Source organism: Lepisosteus oculatus, chromosome 24, assembly GCF_040954835.1.
Source record: "Lepisosteus oculatus isolate fLepOcu1 chromosome 24, fLepOcu1.hap2, whole genome shotgun sequence".
Classification (NCBI taxonomy): Eukaryota; Metazoa; Chordata; class Actinopteri; order Semionotiformes; family Lepisosteidae; genus Lepisosteus; species Lepisosteus oculatus.
Genome location: NC_090719.1, coordinates 14,252,809 through 14,269,866, shown reverse-complemented (window position 1 = coordinate 14,269,866; position 17,058 = coordinate 14,252,809). Strand labels below are relative to the sequence as shown.

General features: G+C 40.1%; 1 protein-coding gene across 5 annotated transcripts in view; it reads right to left on the bottom strand.

Moving 5' to 3' along the window:
- Positions 1 to 247: 247 nt before the first annotated feature.
- The window catches only part of dennd1a (DENN/MADD domain containing 1A), a 266,177-nt gene continuing 249,366 nt past the window's right edge, over positions 248 to 17,058 (bottom strand). For 4 of the 5 annotated variants that reach the window (XM_069183539.1, XM_069183541.1, XM_069183540.1 and 1 more), the window contains 3 exons: positions 8,196 to 8,324; positions 7,314 to 7,572; positions 248 to 5,202 (listed from right to left, as the gene is read on the bottom strand). In XM_069183539.1, coding sequence (XP_069039640.1) covers positions 3,949 to 5,202; positions 7,314 to 7,572; positions 8,196 to 8,324 — 1,642 coding nt within the window. In that variant the 3' untranslated portion in view covers positions 248 to 3,948. The remainder of the gene's footprint in view (positions 5,203 to 7,313; positions 7,573 to 8,195; positions 8,325 to 17,058) is intronic. The other variant, XM_015367077.2, reaches the window with a different exon arrangement.

Genomic DNA, 17,058 nt, shown 5'->3' with positions numbered 1-17,058 from the left:
ATTTCACATTTGCAAAGGCGTCACTGACAGGACCTCAGCTCTGCTCTGCTGCAGAGAGCTCTGACCTGGAAGCACATTACCCTGATGCTGGTGCTCTGAGGTTCGTCATCTTCCACGTCTCTCAAACAGGAGCTAAACTCGCCTTCTCCCTGGGGACTCACTGTGCCGAGTAACTGGTAAGTGAAACAAACGTTAATGCAGACAAGAAAATCACTTTTAATAAGAATGAGAGTTCAACAAAACGCCATACTTTTTAGGTGGTAGTTTATTCATAATTGTGAAATAATATGAACCTGACAAATCTCAATTTAAAAGCACAGAAAAAAAGCACTGGTCAAAGTTTATCACTTAATAGGATTCCATGGCACAATAAAGGGTCTTAACTGTAGATGCACCGCTTGTGTAATAATAAGTGTATTTTGAAATGCCTGTTCCCGTGTATGAAGTAATCGAATTAATAAATTAAAGATGGAAAAGAACGAGATGTCCTCAGGAAGAAAAATAAGTGGCGATTCCTCCCAAGTCTGTAAAATACAAACAACACACAATTGTATAAAAAGAAGTAAAAGGAAACACAATGTGCAAAAAACAGGTAATAAAAGCCAAAGTAGGATTATGGGGTAGATGATAAACTTGTGCTATTTAATACTGATGTATTAAAACAAAAAAAAAAACAACAAGAAATCCAAGCAAAACAAAATACAAATCACCCGACAGTTTCCCGAGTCCTAAATGGCAGTAAAGTCAATAAAAACAAGCCTATGTTTCACAGTTTAACAGGATATACTCTTGGAAAAAAGAACATGAAATGACACAGGACATGCTTCGATTAAAATGACCGACTGGTACTAGCTGACTTTGAGCTTTCTCTTATGGTAAGGCCACACTTTTATTTGAACTTTCACATCATGTAATGCCAGTTGCACTGCAGCGTCTTTCATAATTTTTAAAAAATTTCTTTTGTACAAAAGATCAAATGCGTCCCCTTTGAGTGTGTTGGCCACAAACCGTATTTGCAGGTGGCTCCTGTCTGCATTCCATACATCTTTCATTTTTCTTAGATGATAAAATGCCTGATATTAAATAAAAAAAATTCTTATCCAACCGATAACCTCTGCTTTTTAGAAACTGAATAATACCAGCTGTGTTTTGTCGGGATTTGCATTTTTAGTCAGACTGAACTACATCATAAAAAGAAAAGTTCAGTATAGAACTTAAAAAGTATGTTCACTTAACCCAATTTTTTTATTTTATGTTTTTCATTTACTGTAAAGTAAGGAACCATTTTAAAGTTTTTTTTTAAAAGGGAACAAATTCATCCTGGTTGACTGTCAGCCTTAGTTTCAATAACATTCATCTCGTAAGCAAAATAAAATGTGTAGTGACGTTTTTTAGTCTTACAGTTTTCAACCTTTTTGACGTGCTTCTATGTTTTCTTTTTGGAACTGAGGTATCTGTTGCTGTTTCTTATTAAACATTGTACATCTGTTACAAGCCCAAGACATTAAAAGATAATTTGTTTTTTAACAACTGAATGATAAAATAAATCAATATAGTGATATATTACTAATTCATTTCCAGCAACAGCACAAGTCAGGCTAATGTTTTATTTGCCTTCTAATTGTTGAAACATACCAATGGGTAAGATTTTTCATCCAACAAGCTTCTGATCTTTATTGTGAATGCATTCCTGCTTTGCTTTCCAGTAATAACATATTCTGGGATCTAAATCATTTGTGTGAATTATTCAGTGTAAAGTTGATTCTTTCCTAAATAATTTTCAGATAAAGCGATCACCTGGGAGATGAAAGGGTCCTTAAGACTAGAACTGGGGAAACACTCAGCAAATCATTACTGCACTAAAGAACTGTTATTATTATGAATAAAGCAGACAAATGGGTTCGTTTTAATTGCTCACAGTTCCTTGCTTTTCAAATGACCTTCTCCTCAATACTAGCTGACCTCATCTTTACCCAAAAATTAAATTTAAAACAGTCTTTCAATATTGTGACTGCTGTAAAGAAGAAGCAAATTCTGCCTTAAATATTGCTAGCTAATAACACAGGAATAAATATCACTCCATTACAAGCCAGGTTCCTCTGTGTTTTCAGATCACCAATGCCTCCAGCTTTGCTTAGATATTTTAAGAAGAGGGAGTGTTTGATATCGGTAAGTAACTGGCAATTAAATTAAAAAAACATAACAAAGTTAAGCAATACAGATGGCAATTGATTTATAAGTGATAAGCTATACTGTCTTGTTGCTGTGTTTCAAAACGACCTCATAATACATTGCAAGTTTCATTACATTCACTCAATAATTAACCCACAGAAACCATTGGATCTGCAGTGTGAGTATCTTCCACGACCTCAACATGGTTCCTTAAAGCTTTCAATTGCACTGTGACCTGTGAAGGCCTTGAAAATGAAATAAAGCTAACGAGCTATAGGTACGTCCCAGGATAAATAAGATCAAAGGATTCCCTAACAGAAACAGAGAAACTTGAATTAGGTGGAAGACTACATTTAAAAAATTACACTTGTAAAGATAAAGTGAAGTCAGAATGGTGTCAGTACATCCACATAATTATATGGATTATTATTTTTTAACCATTTGTTAAAGGACTTCACTCTCGTTACATCGGTATACCATTTGGAATACATAACCTTGATCTAATATATATATATAACAACAACAAACTGTTGATTGTCTTAAAACACACAAACATAATGATGAAAAAAGTCACTAAAGTTGTCATTTTTAATTCTACTCTAATAAGGCCAAAATACAGTGTATACCTTTGAGTGAATTTAAATATTATACAAATTATGTTACAAACAAGATTTATACATAAACCGAATCTTCTTCCTTTTGGTATTGTAAGGAATATCCATAAAAAAATTCTGAAACAGCAATTTCATATTTTAAATACACTTCTACTAGAATACCATACTGAATGATGAATAAGTGTTTATGCTTTGAAATAGACACTGCATTTGCATAATGAAAATATTAATGAAATGGGTGCAGTTTTCCCTCAATTTAACTGCCCGAAAGGTCACTTGCTTTTGTCAACGTTTGGTTAAATATCTCTGTGAAAGACACAAAAATCCAACTCAAATTGGAAGTCTGCTCCACCAATTGTAACACTGTTAACATAACAAACAAAAACCCTACTAAATATCACTATTGTTCTTTGCTAAAACTATCACAGGAGAATATGCTTTGTGTTAAAATGCATCTACGGAAAACTAACAAAGGCTTTTTTGCTTTATGCTCTTATACAGTAAAAATGTCTTCTACAAGCAAAATCATTGAATGCAGACTGAATTCTACAAAAGCAAAATACAGTTGTAAAGAAGGCAGTTAACTAGCTAGTGAGCCTTGCATTGTAGCTATTGAGCTCTACTTAGAGGTATCAATTACACTGTACATGAAGCCGAAGCAAAGTGACCAGCATCCATTGAGAACATAGGTCGCTTTTATAAGATTAAATCACCAATTCTAGCAGAAGCAAAATAAAAACGTCTGCAAAGAAATCAACTGACTTCTGCAGAATACTGTGAAATTACACTACATGGGCAAGGTATTGTAAATATGTACTGAAGCAGGGTGGGTCGGTTTTACTCCATCTACACCTCCAACGATAAATTGGCTTCAACTTACAAATACAGCAGAAGGACGTTATGCAGCTGGCCGACTGGGATGCCAGCAGGAGCAAACGGGTCAGAAAACCTCAAGTGTCTGTTTGCAACTGTGCCGTTACTTCAGTGCCAGCTACACCTCAATTCCCCCCTCAGCACAACGGTTCAACCGGTACCCCTCTGTGTTAAAAACCGAAAACAAAAGGACAAATCTTCCAGTGCAGAACTATACGGCTGGAGTCCAAAGTCACATTAAATCAGTCGATGCAGCTACAAATCACAGTGACCCTTCCGTGGCCCCAGGTCACTCAAAGGTTTCCCATCTTTTTCGAAGGTGGTCTACTCTCCTCTGCGTGGGGACCTCCACTTCCTTCTTTGTGACGGTCAACAAATCCTCAAAGGGATCCTGAGGCACCTCCTGGGGTCTGCCTGGGTAATCCGGTGGCTCTTCCCCTGCAGGCAGGGACTTTGGCACGGCCAGGGGCATCTCCGGCGGGGCTTTGCCGGGCCTAGAGTCAAGGACGTTTGGAGTGGCAGTGCTGCTGCTGCTGCTTAAGGAACCAGCCTGTGGAAAGCTTGCTGGCTTTCCTGGGCTTTGGCTCTGGTGGATGTACCCTTGCCCCAGAGAGGTGGGCTGGCTGAAGACAGCTGATAAGGGTGAGCCAGCATAGTGGGGCTTAGGGGGAGTCTGGAAATATCCTGTACCGGGAGGTATGTAAGCCGAGCGGAACGGGTTACTCACAGGACCGACGTAGTGGGTCCCTGGGGGACCCGTCGGTGTGTAATGCAAGTTCTGAGTGAAAGGGTTGAGAGAAACCTGTGGGAACTGTGCCATGGGGGTTACAGGATGGGGATACCCCTGCTTCTGAGCGAATGCCGGGCACGGAGTGTTAAAGTCAGCCCCTACAGAGGGAAAAAGAGCGGAGCTGGTGGCCATTGTGGGCGCCGAGGCCGCCCCCATGGGAGGGTTGTTTATCTGGGTGCTGCTCTGCGAGCCTACTGCCGCGCTCAAGGGGTCTAACAGGCTTAATAGGTCATCACTGCCACTTTCAGAGCTGACTTTAATTGGCTTTAGGATGTCGGGGCCAGCGAGGTGTGAGGGGAGGGGGGACGCATTCAAAGCCTGCCTGAATTCTTGTCCGCCACCTTTGGTGCCCAAGGTCTCCTGCTGGAAGGCAAAGTCGGGCGCCGCCTTTCCCGCGTCTCCGGCCAAAGGAAGGGTCTTCCCTCCCCTGGGCTGGGGGACTGGCGGGGGCAGCCCCTTGCCCAGCTCCGGCGTCTTGCGTCCCTGCGGGCGGGGGATGGTGATGCTGCTCTGGCCCCCGGCGGCGGCGGGCTCTGTCTTGTCGAAGGCGGCCGCGCAGCTCTCCCTGGAGGGGGGCCGCTGCGGGTCCGCGGGCTCCGCGGGGGGGGCGGGCGCAGGCCTCTCGGGGCCCAGCGAGCCCCCGGCGGGAACGGCCGCGTCTTCCAGGCCCGGGCTCCACAGCTTGTTGTACGGGTTGGAGTGCTTCAGTCCCGGCAGGGTCCGGGTGCGGTCAGCGGCGCTGAGATCCATGCGCTGGACACAAAACAGCAAAGACGAGAACGAAAGGCACAAGAGTAACATTTGTTGTCACTTTTCTGTCAGCAACGGCTGAGAATCTTAAGCGCCGTTTACCGCCAGAGTTAGGATGCTAGAATGTCAAACCCCAGACGAGCAGGTTCCCAGAACCTGCATGAAGGACAAGTTTGCTAGATCTTCGAGGAGGTACTCAGATTTTAGAGCAGATGAGAAACCCTCTGACGTGTGGAATTGTGAAATTGTAAGAACTTAACTAGAATCTGGAACCTGCTTATGAGCCTCCAAACGGCCTGGAAGGGAAGCAACCACTGGGCCTTCGGTCCCCAGAGATTTAGTCTCTCTATTTGTTTTCCTCATCGTTGTGCCCGTTGGTCTACTGGACCTGTACATAAAGCTTCTGCTGTACAGATGTCTATAAAACGTTCTACAGCAATTTGTTGTGAGTCCCTATAATAAGTAAGGATTGACTGACTGAATACATTCTGCAAGACACTTCGACATTTAGGACACAAATTAGCACACAGATATCACCATCATTCCTCTCACTAGAAGAGAAGCATATTGCATAGCATGAGAACGTGGGACAATTGCCTTTTCAAACTGGAGACACCTTAAATCCCATGTAAGCAGGAGGCAGAATTCTGCTGGTGTCTCACAGGATTTGCACTCTCAAGTTCCTGTGTGCCTGATCTGAGCTCATGTTGCTCCCCAGCTTAACAGCCACTCCAGGCAACAGAGAAAGGTGGTGAAAATAAAACAGAGACGCTAAAGAGACGCTGCAGAAGAAAGCGGAACCTGTCACCAATTATAATTAATGCAAATTAACACACGCCACATATGTTTATATCTATGTACAGTTTGTAATAATAAATGTTTCTTTTTTTCTTTTTTTTAGTCTAATGTGGACTACTGGAGCTAAAGGGAAACATGCATTCAATAATTCTAAATTATCATTCAACTGCAGTATAATATTAAACACGGGAGTTCCTCATAATCTAAACAGTATTTTACATTCTTTAAATTTGACATAACCCCTGACACGTACAGTATTAATACTGATTTCATTAGTGACTGCTGCCTCTCTCCCTAAAACAGAACTGCTCAGCAACACGCTTCCTGAAAGCGAAGCAAAACATGAAGAGATAACAAGTCCTGGCTTGCCCACGTAAATTCTGTATCACACATGACGTGGGCATTTTTCCCAGGACAGCTCAGTGCACATGGGTGCGAAAAACATACATTAAGAGTTATCGCTTGGGATGGCCAATGAGATACAGCGTGTAATGCTAGTACTGGGAGGTAAATAAGGGTATATTACAAGTTAAATGGATATTAAATTAAAGGGAGGTTTTATTCTATACAGTGGTTCCACTTAGTGTTTGCATGGTACATAGAAAATCCACTGTTACACACAAAGACGACTTAAATGAGCAAACTGACCCTGCAAACGAGGCAGACAAAATGGTGGAATCCACAAACCTAACAGTACTGCTCACAGCAGCTCCTCTACAAACTTGAACACAACGTTGGCTTACTGGCTTATCTCACTTTGTATCGATACATAACCCCCTGTCCTTCTTTTAGATCGGTTATACCTGTACTGCTGTTAAAACACATCTATTTCAAAGGCACTTCTGAATGATTACATCTTGGGCTTCTTTAAAAATGAAATGGCAAACAAGTGGATAAACTAAACAAAAGGCCCAATGGAAGCATGATAATGACACAGGTTCACTTGTGTTGAATTCTGACCATGTAGGCAACACTTCTGCATTAAAAGTGATACAAAAGGAATACATATCCGTACTGTGCTGTAATTCAGGACCTATGAAGGCCTCATATTACAGTCGTCAATGAAAGGAGGTCCATTTGAATCTGCACTAATACTCTTCATTAATAAACAATTGGCTTGTCCAGAACAGACGTCTTTAGTTCTTCCGTGACCAGCGCATTCTCTCTTCCTCTTTCAATTCTGAATTCCTGATTTTTTTCCAATTTTAACCGAACTCAGGTCTGGAATCATCGCTCGGTCATGGACAGCTCAGCGCACGGGTGCTGCACCACCCCCAGCTCGCGTGGACTCATTGTGCCTGTGCTCTTTTCCTCACCTGGTAGCCGAACTTCACCTGCTGCCCCTCTTCCTCTTTGGGCGTCCTGAGGTCCTCCAGGCTCTTGGCTTGGCTCAGGGGCTGGCTGTCCGAGTCGATGTCCAGAGTGTTGAAGATGTCGTCCAGGAGGTTGATCTCTGTGATCTTGTCTGAGGCCACGGGGCTGGGCGGCGCCGTGTGTCCCAGGACTCTCTGAGACTCTTGGGCCTCTTCTCCCTCTGCGATATCTGAATCTTTCAGCGTCTTATAAGGCTGGGGCCTGAAACAGCAAGGGACATGCTAGGTAAATCAGAAGCATTACAAGACCTATATTAAGTAATGTGGATTAGGAAACTGGTATCAGAACTTTATGATAAAGGGATAAACATTGTGATGGGTAATAAGTATGTGCCCTGTGCCCCAAGAGGTTGAAAACTATCATTACTATTGCTTAAAACTAAATGGCACAGTCTCTGGGAGTGTGTTTTAACTAAATGTGCCTAGTTATCTCATGCTTAATCTTATATATCTCCTTATCATGTTAAGGTAATAAACTTTATGCTTTTATCAGATCTGAGCCAATGAATTGGTTGTAAGGAACTCAGCAGCTGAGGGTTATAAGGGGTTGCGCTCTGCCTTTTAAACCTTGTGCAGGTTCAGCAACTGAAGAACCAGCAAGAGTGTCAAGAAGGCTTGTGAGGGCACTTGCCTCGTGCAGTCTGGCAGCTGAGACTGCTGGGAAATAACTGGCCCTCTGTGCCAGCTGCTCTGGAGACTCACCCAACCAAAAAGGAGGTGCAAAAGGGATTGGAAAGCAGTAAGCTACACTTTGTGAACGGCCAGGTGGGAAAGGCTCAACAGTAAACTAATCATTAAAAAAAAAGAATCTTTAAAGGAGGAGACCATTCAAAGGGAGCGGAGAAAAGAAAGTTTTCAGAGAAGCCAGAAACAGAGCCGTCTTCATGCTGGAATTCATCTCCCGATGAGTCCTCTGAAAGGAAGACAGTGTAGTGCCTCGTCGGCCTTACAGAGCTGAAGGAAACAAGGAAGAGAAAGTTCAAACCACAGTGGCAGAGAGGGGTAAAGTACGACTCAAGCAAACACCTGGAACCAGTGAAAGCAATTTGTGAATCCATACTCTTACTGTCTCAGCAACGTGAGAGTTGGTTTCGAGATCTAAGGGAGAACTGTATTTCCTTCACCATTTTAAACTTAACTGCTTAAATAAATATATCCATTGAAGGTAATAACAATCCACACAGAGACAATGCAATAACTTCCAAAATATTATCTGGCCAATTCCTGAACAATACTTATCCACACTTTGGGTGATCTGCCGTCTACAACAACACAGTAGCCCATTTCAGCTATTTTTGCAAAAAGTAGAAGTTCTCCCACATGTAACAATGATATAGTGTAATTTCAAGACATGCTTTAGTGTGTAAATCACATGAAGAAAACAAGCAAGAGAAAGACATTTGGCCCCTATACCATTTGGTGCTAAGTTTATAGATGTTACTAGAGCTCCAGTCACCTTTGAAAGGTGTTAACCAGAAATGGACACAGGATTCGTGGCAGAACATTATCAGTTTGAATTCGGCTCTCATGGTGTAGCCAGACACAAATTTTGGTCTGTTTGTGTGGATTTGTTTGGATGTAGATGCACTCGTCATTCTTGTTTCTCAGGTTCTGCATTTCCATCCATTATCAAAAGCTGCCTATTTCCTTTTTAAGGGTCACAAATCCCCCGAGACTGCACTGGAAGTATCGGGAGGAACTACACCCAGGACAGGATACAAGTCCACAACAGGGCCCACACCTGGAACTACTCAGAGACGCCAATTCGCCTGGCTAGCACGCCTTCGGAAGACAAACCCTTCCTGAGATGAGCTCTGAGGCAGCAGTGCTAAGTGCCACATCAGTGGGGCCTATTAAATATTGCAGAACATTCATTTTTTATTCCGCACCAACACTCTTGACTCTTACATGAAATCTACAAAACCAGTGCTATAACTGATTGGCAAAATTTCAACAGATATTAAAGCCCAAAGTTGAATTAAATAAAATCAGTACAGACTGAAACATGGATGATACTAGACATACCTACAGTAATTGTATCTTCTGAATTTTCCTTTTAGGTCATGTATTTTACATAGCAAGTATCATATTACAGAAGAATGATAGAAGTATCAGACCCTAGTTATAGGGTAGACTCAGGATATGTACAGGACACTGCACCTTATGCAGGTCCGCTGTCCACTAAGCCCTGCATTGTCATTATACATACAGCTGTACTGCCAAGTGTAGCCACATGTATAGTTGATGCTCACAGTATGCCTGTAAATATGCTTATTATTTTGATCATTTGACATGTTATGAATCTTCTATGGCAAAGCTCATTGTAATCTCTCTTAAAACGAACAAGGGTGTGATCCCCTGTACATATGTACATACATACACAGAAGTATAATTAATTTATACAAAGTCACACTTTAATTTCTTACAGTAGTTACCGGTACACATACTACAGCATTTGTACATTGTAATGGGTGATTAAAATAATTATCTGAATGTAATATTTTAAAAATAACACATTCACATGAAAACCATCAGAATGGCACCATTAAACCTGAAACATAAAAATCTGATTTTTCACACAGGTATATACAATACATTGTCCAAAATAAATGCATTTATAACACAGCAAAATAAGGAAGGCAGTAGCATAAATTATTTAGCATTTTAAAAGCTATTTAAAAGAAACAGCTGCACTGAAAATACACACAGACAGACACTGGAGTAACAAAAGAAACTGAAAGATGATTTTTGGAATAAAGAACAGTTTATCCTACAAAATAATAACTGAAAAAATAAACATGAATACTATATAAACAGATGATTTGTGTAAAGAACAATTCAAAGACAACATGTTTTATCTTCAATATTGTGCTCCTTTTAAATCATGAATAAGAACTATTTTGTTTTAAGAGTCTTCAGGAAAGATTATTTTGGAAACCAGTCTTTAACACCAAAGCCTGTCTTATCTGTTTACATCTCCTACTGAAATTCAGCCATCAATCTGCTTTGAAGGATTAATACCATATTCCTTTGTCTCTGTGTCAGTTTCCATCCTTTAGCAATGGACAATACTTTCCTTTGTTTTCCTAATTAATTTGATTTCTAGTCATTTTTGAAGGCTATCACCCAGGAACATCTCCACTCACACAGAGGAGTGTCAGTGATAAGTCACATGAAAACAGCACACAGAAGACAACAAAGTTCACAACAGAAAATACCACAGGAGGAAAGAGAAGAGAAAAATGAAACACTTTTCTGACTACATCTTACTGCTTATTTATCTCTATTTAACAGTTTAATTAAACTCTTCAACTAAAAAGTGTTTAGCAGAGATAGTACAGATGAATTTGCTTTTAAAAAGTAAATTCTTCTCTGTCCAAAGTGAATATCCCCTAACATTCAGATCAAATATAAAACAGCCCATTTGTATGATCTGAGACTAGATTCAAGCTCTTCCAGTTTAGTACAAACTAAATAAAATCATTCTGAAACTGAGGGGGGGAAAAATGAGGAGAGTTTGATAAAAAAATTAATTGACTGTATTTTATCACTCAAAGCTTTTACTCCGGTCGTGGAACTCATCTCATCTCCCAGGCAATTTCAAAGGTAAGAGAAGTATAATAAAGAAACCAACACGAGATTCTGTCCGTCTCTGCCCCAGTCCCCGTTATTGTCACATGAACGCACCGACTCCTACAAAGATAATCCCGGGGATGAGCTACAATGCAGATGACTTGCCACTCTTTCTAATGTTTAGTTTAACATGCTCTTGGCTCGCGATAACATGTGACAGCCCAGACAGCCGTAGCTGTTCCTTGTTAACTATCATGTCAAAAACACAGCACTGCAAAACTAGGATGCGCTTCATGGCTCCGTGTATAGTATGATAGTGCCAGCTTATGTTTTAATGAGGAAGATCTGTGTCTTGAGCGCTTGCTTAAGTGTCAGGAATCACGGACAAATCAGTAACACATCACAGTGGCCAGGAATGAAATGTTGACAAATGCAGATATTTCACTTTTAATTGACACTTAGAGACGAAAATGATCTTGTGAAGGATTCTGGGAAGGAACTGAGAGGGGGAGCGTCTCTGAGAGGGGGCTGTAAATATTGGACAAAAAGGGGAGGGGGGCAGAAACAAAACCCAAGATACAACTGAAAAATATTAACGGAAGTATTCATTTTCAGTGAGGAAATAACGGCACATCCCAGACGCAAAGGTATTTTTCTACTGCTGTTCGGAGAGAATGCCCTATTTCACGATATTTGTATTATTCTGTTTTTCTTTGCTGATGTGAGGTTTACATTCGAATTTATACTATTCTGCCTCATAGAATTTGAAAAAAAAATGCCCCCTGCAGCAATGACTTTGCAATGACAGATGCATATTTCATTGCTAAAGGAGAAATGCAGTATTTAGAATTTTAACCCAAGTTAAAAGTCGGGGAGAACTGCTTTCTCACAGATTAAGGGAGTCAGAACTGCGCATGAGTCTCACAGAATTTTAGTTCACAGAATTTAATTTAGATTCCATTTGCCTGACCTGTGACTCTCAGCATTAACACCCACCACATAGATCAGATATCGCCAGTACAAAATAAAAACAAAAGAAATATAATGTGTGCAATCAAAGTGGATCTACAGAACAAAATATAAATGGATTTGTCTCTCTAGGTTTCCTCAAATATTGAATTTCAAGCCATAACAACGCGATGGAAACAAAATCAACCACGAAGACCAAGGTGCTTTGACAACAGGAAAGAAGTGGTGGAGAGAGATCAGGAAAAGGTCACTTATCCCTTTAACAGGAAAGTAAAAATATATAGCATTCATATTTGCATCATGTTGCCCAGACACTAACTAGCTCAGGCCACCCTTCCAAAAAGAAGGGGCATGCATGAAACGAATACGGAGCTCTGAAATGTGATTCACGGTTCGTACATGTACAATATCTCAGTCCCCCACACACCTGGCCTGGACGGTCAAGTGGAAAGATAGCTGTTACTGAAAACCATTTCTCTTAAATCTATAAAATATACCATGGAGTTGTGGCAGACGGTTTTATGGTGAGATAAGACACAAATTGAACCTTTTTGGTGAAAATACATCTGAAAGAATGAACGCAGAACACCCCACAGTCAGCACCATCACAATGTTAAGCACTGTGGCGGCTTCATTTGGTTATGGGAAAGCTTCTCATTAGCAGGGACTAACTAAAGAAAAGTGTCTAGAACTGTATGATGACCTAGCAAAGTACAGGTGAGTCCCCTAACAATCTAATACTAGACCTGAGTTCCCATTACCTGTAAAGCGCTTTGAGTGGAGTGTCCAGAAAAGGGCTATATAAGTGTAAGCAATTATTATTATTATTATTATTATTATTATTATGTTTAAGAACACTACTAGTATGCCTGCTTTTTATTTTTATTTATTTTTTTCCTGAAGAGTTACATTTGACATGCAGCATTAGTGTTCTGGTTTTAGCAACTAGGATACAGTTCATACTCGCATCAGGATGGAGAATATATTCTAACTCCTTTGCAAAGTATCTGAAGATTGTCATCTGTGCACAGATAAAGTGAGACAGTGGGTCCTCTCACAAAGTTTTCTTTTTATGCGCCAAATCAAACAAATTAAAGTTTATCAAAGCCAGGAAGACCAGCAGTTGAGGAAGAACATCTTTTAAAACCTCACCAATACACAAGCAGCTTGAAAAATACAGAAAGAAATAGTGATATACCCAGGTTTGGTTTAACGTCATCCTTTCCTTACTGCATCCCCACACTAAAATGCTTTAATAAGAAGATGCTAAAGACAAGGAACAGACATTTGTTGAAATTGTTGCATTTCTTTCAAGAAATGACTTGGAGCAATACACTTAACTACCAAACAGGCCAGATGCCAAGAAGGCATCCTTTTACTTGCAACCTTTCTCATGCTCTGAAAGCGGCAGTGTTTTTACAACGTTCTGAGTCTCAAATTAAGATTTCAAGTAAAAATAGTTAAGAAATTGCTTCCTGAAATCACATGTTTAATAGACATACATCTATAAAGATGTGATATAACACTGCTTTGATAAAAAAGGCACAATTTAGATGAGCTTTCAGGAGCCACTTCTAGACACAGCAGAGCTTGCGGTGACGTTTGAGATGACAGCCTGTGTTTTTACTGCATGTTCTCAGGTACATCTCACCATGGGAGCAGTTGGCAGACGAGGGTACTTGCCGAAAAGAAATGACAGTAACCTGGAGCTAGCAAAATAATATTAATATGTATATATCGAGCTTTTGCCAACTCTATAACATATTTGAGCAAGGAGAAAAATTATTTTGTGAGGACTGCTTTTGCTTTGCTTGCTCTGACTTTTTGCTATAACCAGCAAGTTGTAACACACAGTTCAAATTAAAATAAACCTGCACAAATACGTCATTTCCAGTCATTTCTACCGCACAGATCTATCTTTATTTTTGGCCCAACAGTAATTTAATTTCTAATAGTGTAATAGTTCAATTATTAACATTTTAAAAACTGCTTTTGTGACATTTTCTGTTTCCTCTCAGTCCCATGGTAAACATTTTCTGAATCCCACTTCAGCTCTCAGTTTGCTTGTTCCCTGTCACTGCTGCGGTTTGAAATGTGAAAATGCCCCCAAAGCTGGGATCCACAGAGTAAGACATAAGAGAGGCTGGTTTGGGACACATCCAGCTGAGCACTTGAGCCAGTGGGAAGGACTGACTTCCCACATCAGCCCGTGCAGCTGATGCGTACTGGACCATGGATAATGGAAGTGGGGTATTGGTCTCCTTTTCATGGATGCACTTTTCTGGACACTCAAAGTGCTTTACAGGTCATGGGGATCCCCTCCACCCCCACCAGTGTGCAGCCCCACCTGGAGGATGCTCCAGTCCGCTCCCCACACACCAGCTCTCAGTGGGGAGGAGAGCAGAGTGATGAAACCAGTTCAGAGATGGGGATTATTAGGAGGCCATGACTGGTAAAGGGAAACTTCCCAATTTCCCAATAGGAAATGTGGCCAAGATGCCAGGGTTACACCACAGCACTATTCTTTTCAAGAAGAAATCCCGGGATTTTTAATGACCACAGACAGTCAGGGCCTAGGTTTTACATCTCATCCGACGGTGCCTTTTTATCAAATTAAATGCAGTATTAAGGTATTTTTACTAACTGAATAATTCACAATTACGTATGAGGAAAAAGTAAGCTATTAGGTTCATATTATATATGATATATCTGAATACATCAAATATTTCCAGCTTGATATGTTATTGTATATTTAATGCAATAGCTCAAACCACAATTTATTTCACAACAAGTGCTGATGACATAATATTGCATAGTAAGAAAGTAAAGGAATTCCCTCAACATGTCTGTTTTTAACTTCATTTTGTCTTCCATTCTATTTTCTTCATTATAAACGATGGACAGAGCAAATGGTGACTGTGAAGCTTGTAAAGACTGGTGCTATGGTGAAATGTTGGTTTAATATGCGTTGGTGTTTTTTTGTAGCAGCTACCTTTGAAGCCTAATATGTAGATAACCCAGTATATTCTTTGTAAGGGATTTATTAAAAACATTATAATCAGTGCAGACTGTCATAGGTATCTCGAATGTGTGGAATGTGTTTTTTTAAGGTGGTGACAGCGAAAAATAAAACTCTGCCTCCTTCCTTGGTTTCTACAGAATAAACAATTATCTGATTTAAGGCAGCTGAAGCAGAACCTCCTGAAATGAATGACTGACAATATATCTATACTATTGTGCATGGTTCTCAAAATAAATGCCTACAATACTTTATATTTAATACGATTTACAGCATTAGTTTTTGTAAAGGTTTTTTGCATTTTTATTGGGATGCTAACCCCAGCATTAAAAAAACAACATCAAAGCACTAGAGCTATTGGACAAAAACACTTTGGATGAATTGTCATCTCGAGTAATTGACAGCGATATAGGCAGCCTACCTACGCACAGGAGAAGAGGTGATGAGCACAGAAAATCATGTTAAACCAAACAAAAAACAACAGGAATTCTTACAGCAGTGTTCCCCAGTTTTAACAACAGGGACATGCTGCATCTCCCGGCTTTTCATTCAAATGAGCTCTTACATGTTTTAATGAAACCGCTAATAATCCATTTAATTAAACCTTTTTATGGATGGTCTCCACTTGGTGATTCTGAGATACAGTGTCAGTGTTCTGTGCAACTTCGAAAACTGTTTATAAGCCAAAACATATCTGAGCGCTCAGGCTTAGTAAAGTACTACATACTGTAAATGTCAATAAATAATAAAAGGTACTTGGCATCTATATTGAAAATAAACTAGAGGAGGAACAGTTGTGACTGGGATTCCTCTTTGTATTTAGAAAATGTCACAGTATAAGAACTTACACATTCGTGCCAGAAGTACTGTAAAAGAACTGCACTAAGGGTACAAGATGGACCCCTTGGAGATAGAGGGTGAGACGATCATCATGGCCAACGTCTCCCATCCCCTCTATGACATGCTTGTGAGATTGAAAAGCACGTTCAGCAATAGGCTGATCCAACCACGGTGCGACAGGGAGTGCTACAGGAGGTCATTCTTGCCTTCTGCCATTAGACTGCACAACGCATCCACTGTGTGTCTGGGCAGGGGCAACACTGACATTGACCTGTTTTTGAACTAAACATTAAACTCTCTGCTTACTTCTGGTTTTTACTTTTTATTATTGTTTTTTGTGCAATATATGCTAGGTACTTGTGCAATATATTTTTTTATTTATAAAAAAGCAATACAACTTTTTGTGTACTGTTCTGTTTTTTTGTATATTCTGTACTGTGAGCAACTTTTTTTGGTGCACTTCTCACTGACTGTACTGACGGTACTGTATTGTTGTATTATTTCGTTACACTGTGCTAAGCTGCTGTTGCACTGCAATTTCCCTCACGGGATCAATAAAGTATCTATCTATCTAAGATGTGATGTTCCTGAGCAGTTAAGAAACAAAATAAAATGTTTAAATGATTTAAAATCATGTACACTAAAACTGTTGTGCTGACAAACAATTTCAGTGCAGTGCTTTATATCAACTGAAAAAATATGATTAATTACAAATCAGGACATTTTCCATAACTTCAGTGGCTTTCAGCTGCTCCACAGGAACATGCAGGTAATGATATTATGCTGTGTTTCTTTTTCTCCACAAGGGAGCAGTAAAGAGCTACAGTTGTTTTAGCTGTGGAAGTCTCCAGAGACAACAGAATGTGAAGTACATATGTGTGTCAATACCGGTCATGATTTGCAAGTAATCTGTTAATTCAGAAAATAAGTGAGGAAAATAAAGTTTGTTTTTTCTTATTATGAGTCTGAAAACTGTTGGTTTTTTTTTTTAGCAAATATCGACTTGAACAAGCTTCGGTCTATCACTTCTAAGGAAAAAAAAAAGAGCAGTTTCAGCTCTAATGGCAGCGTTACAAGAACCCAAGCATTTCTAAGGGGCCGTGAAAAGGCTTACAGAAGAGTTCTTGCCTTAGCTGGGATTTCATTTCTCAGGCACCAATAAGAACTTTCAGTATCATTTGACAGCTGCTTGAGTAAGCTTTACACATAAATGCCTATGTAACAGTTTGCTAAAGCTAGTGCAAAGAATACAAAGCTTCGAAATTGTATTCCAGCACAGCCAGCACG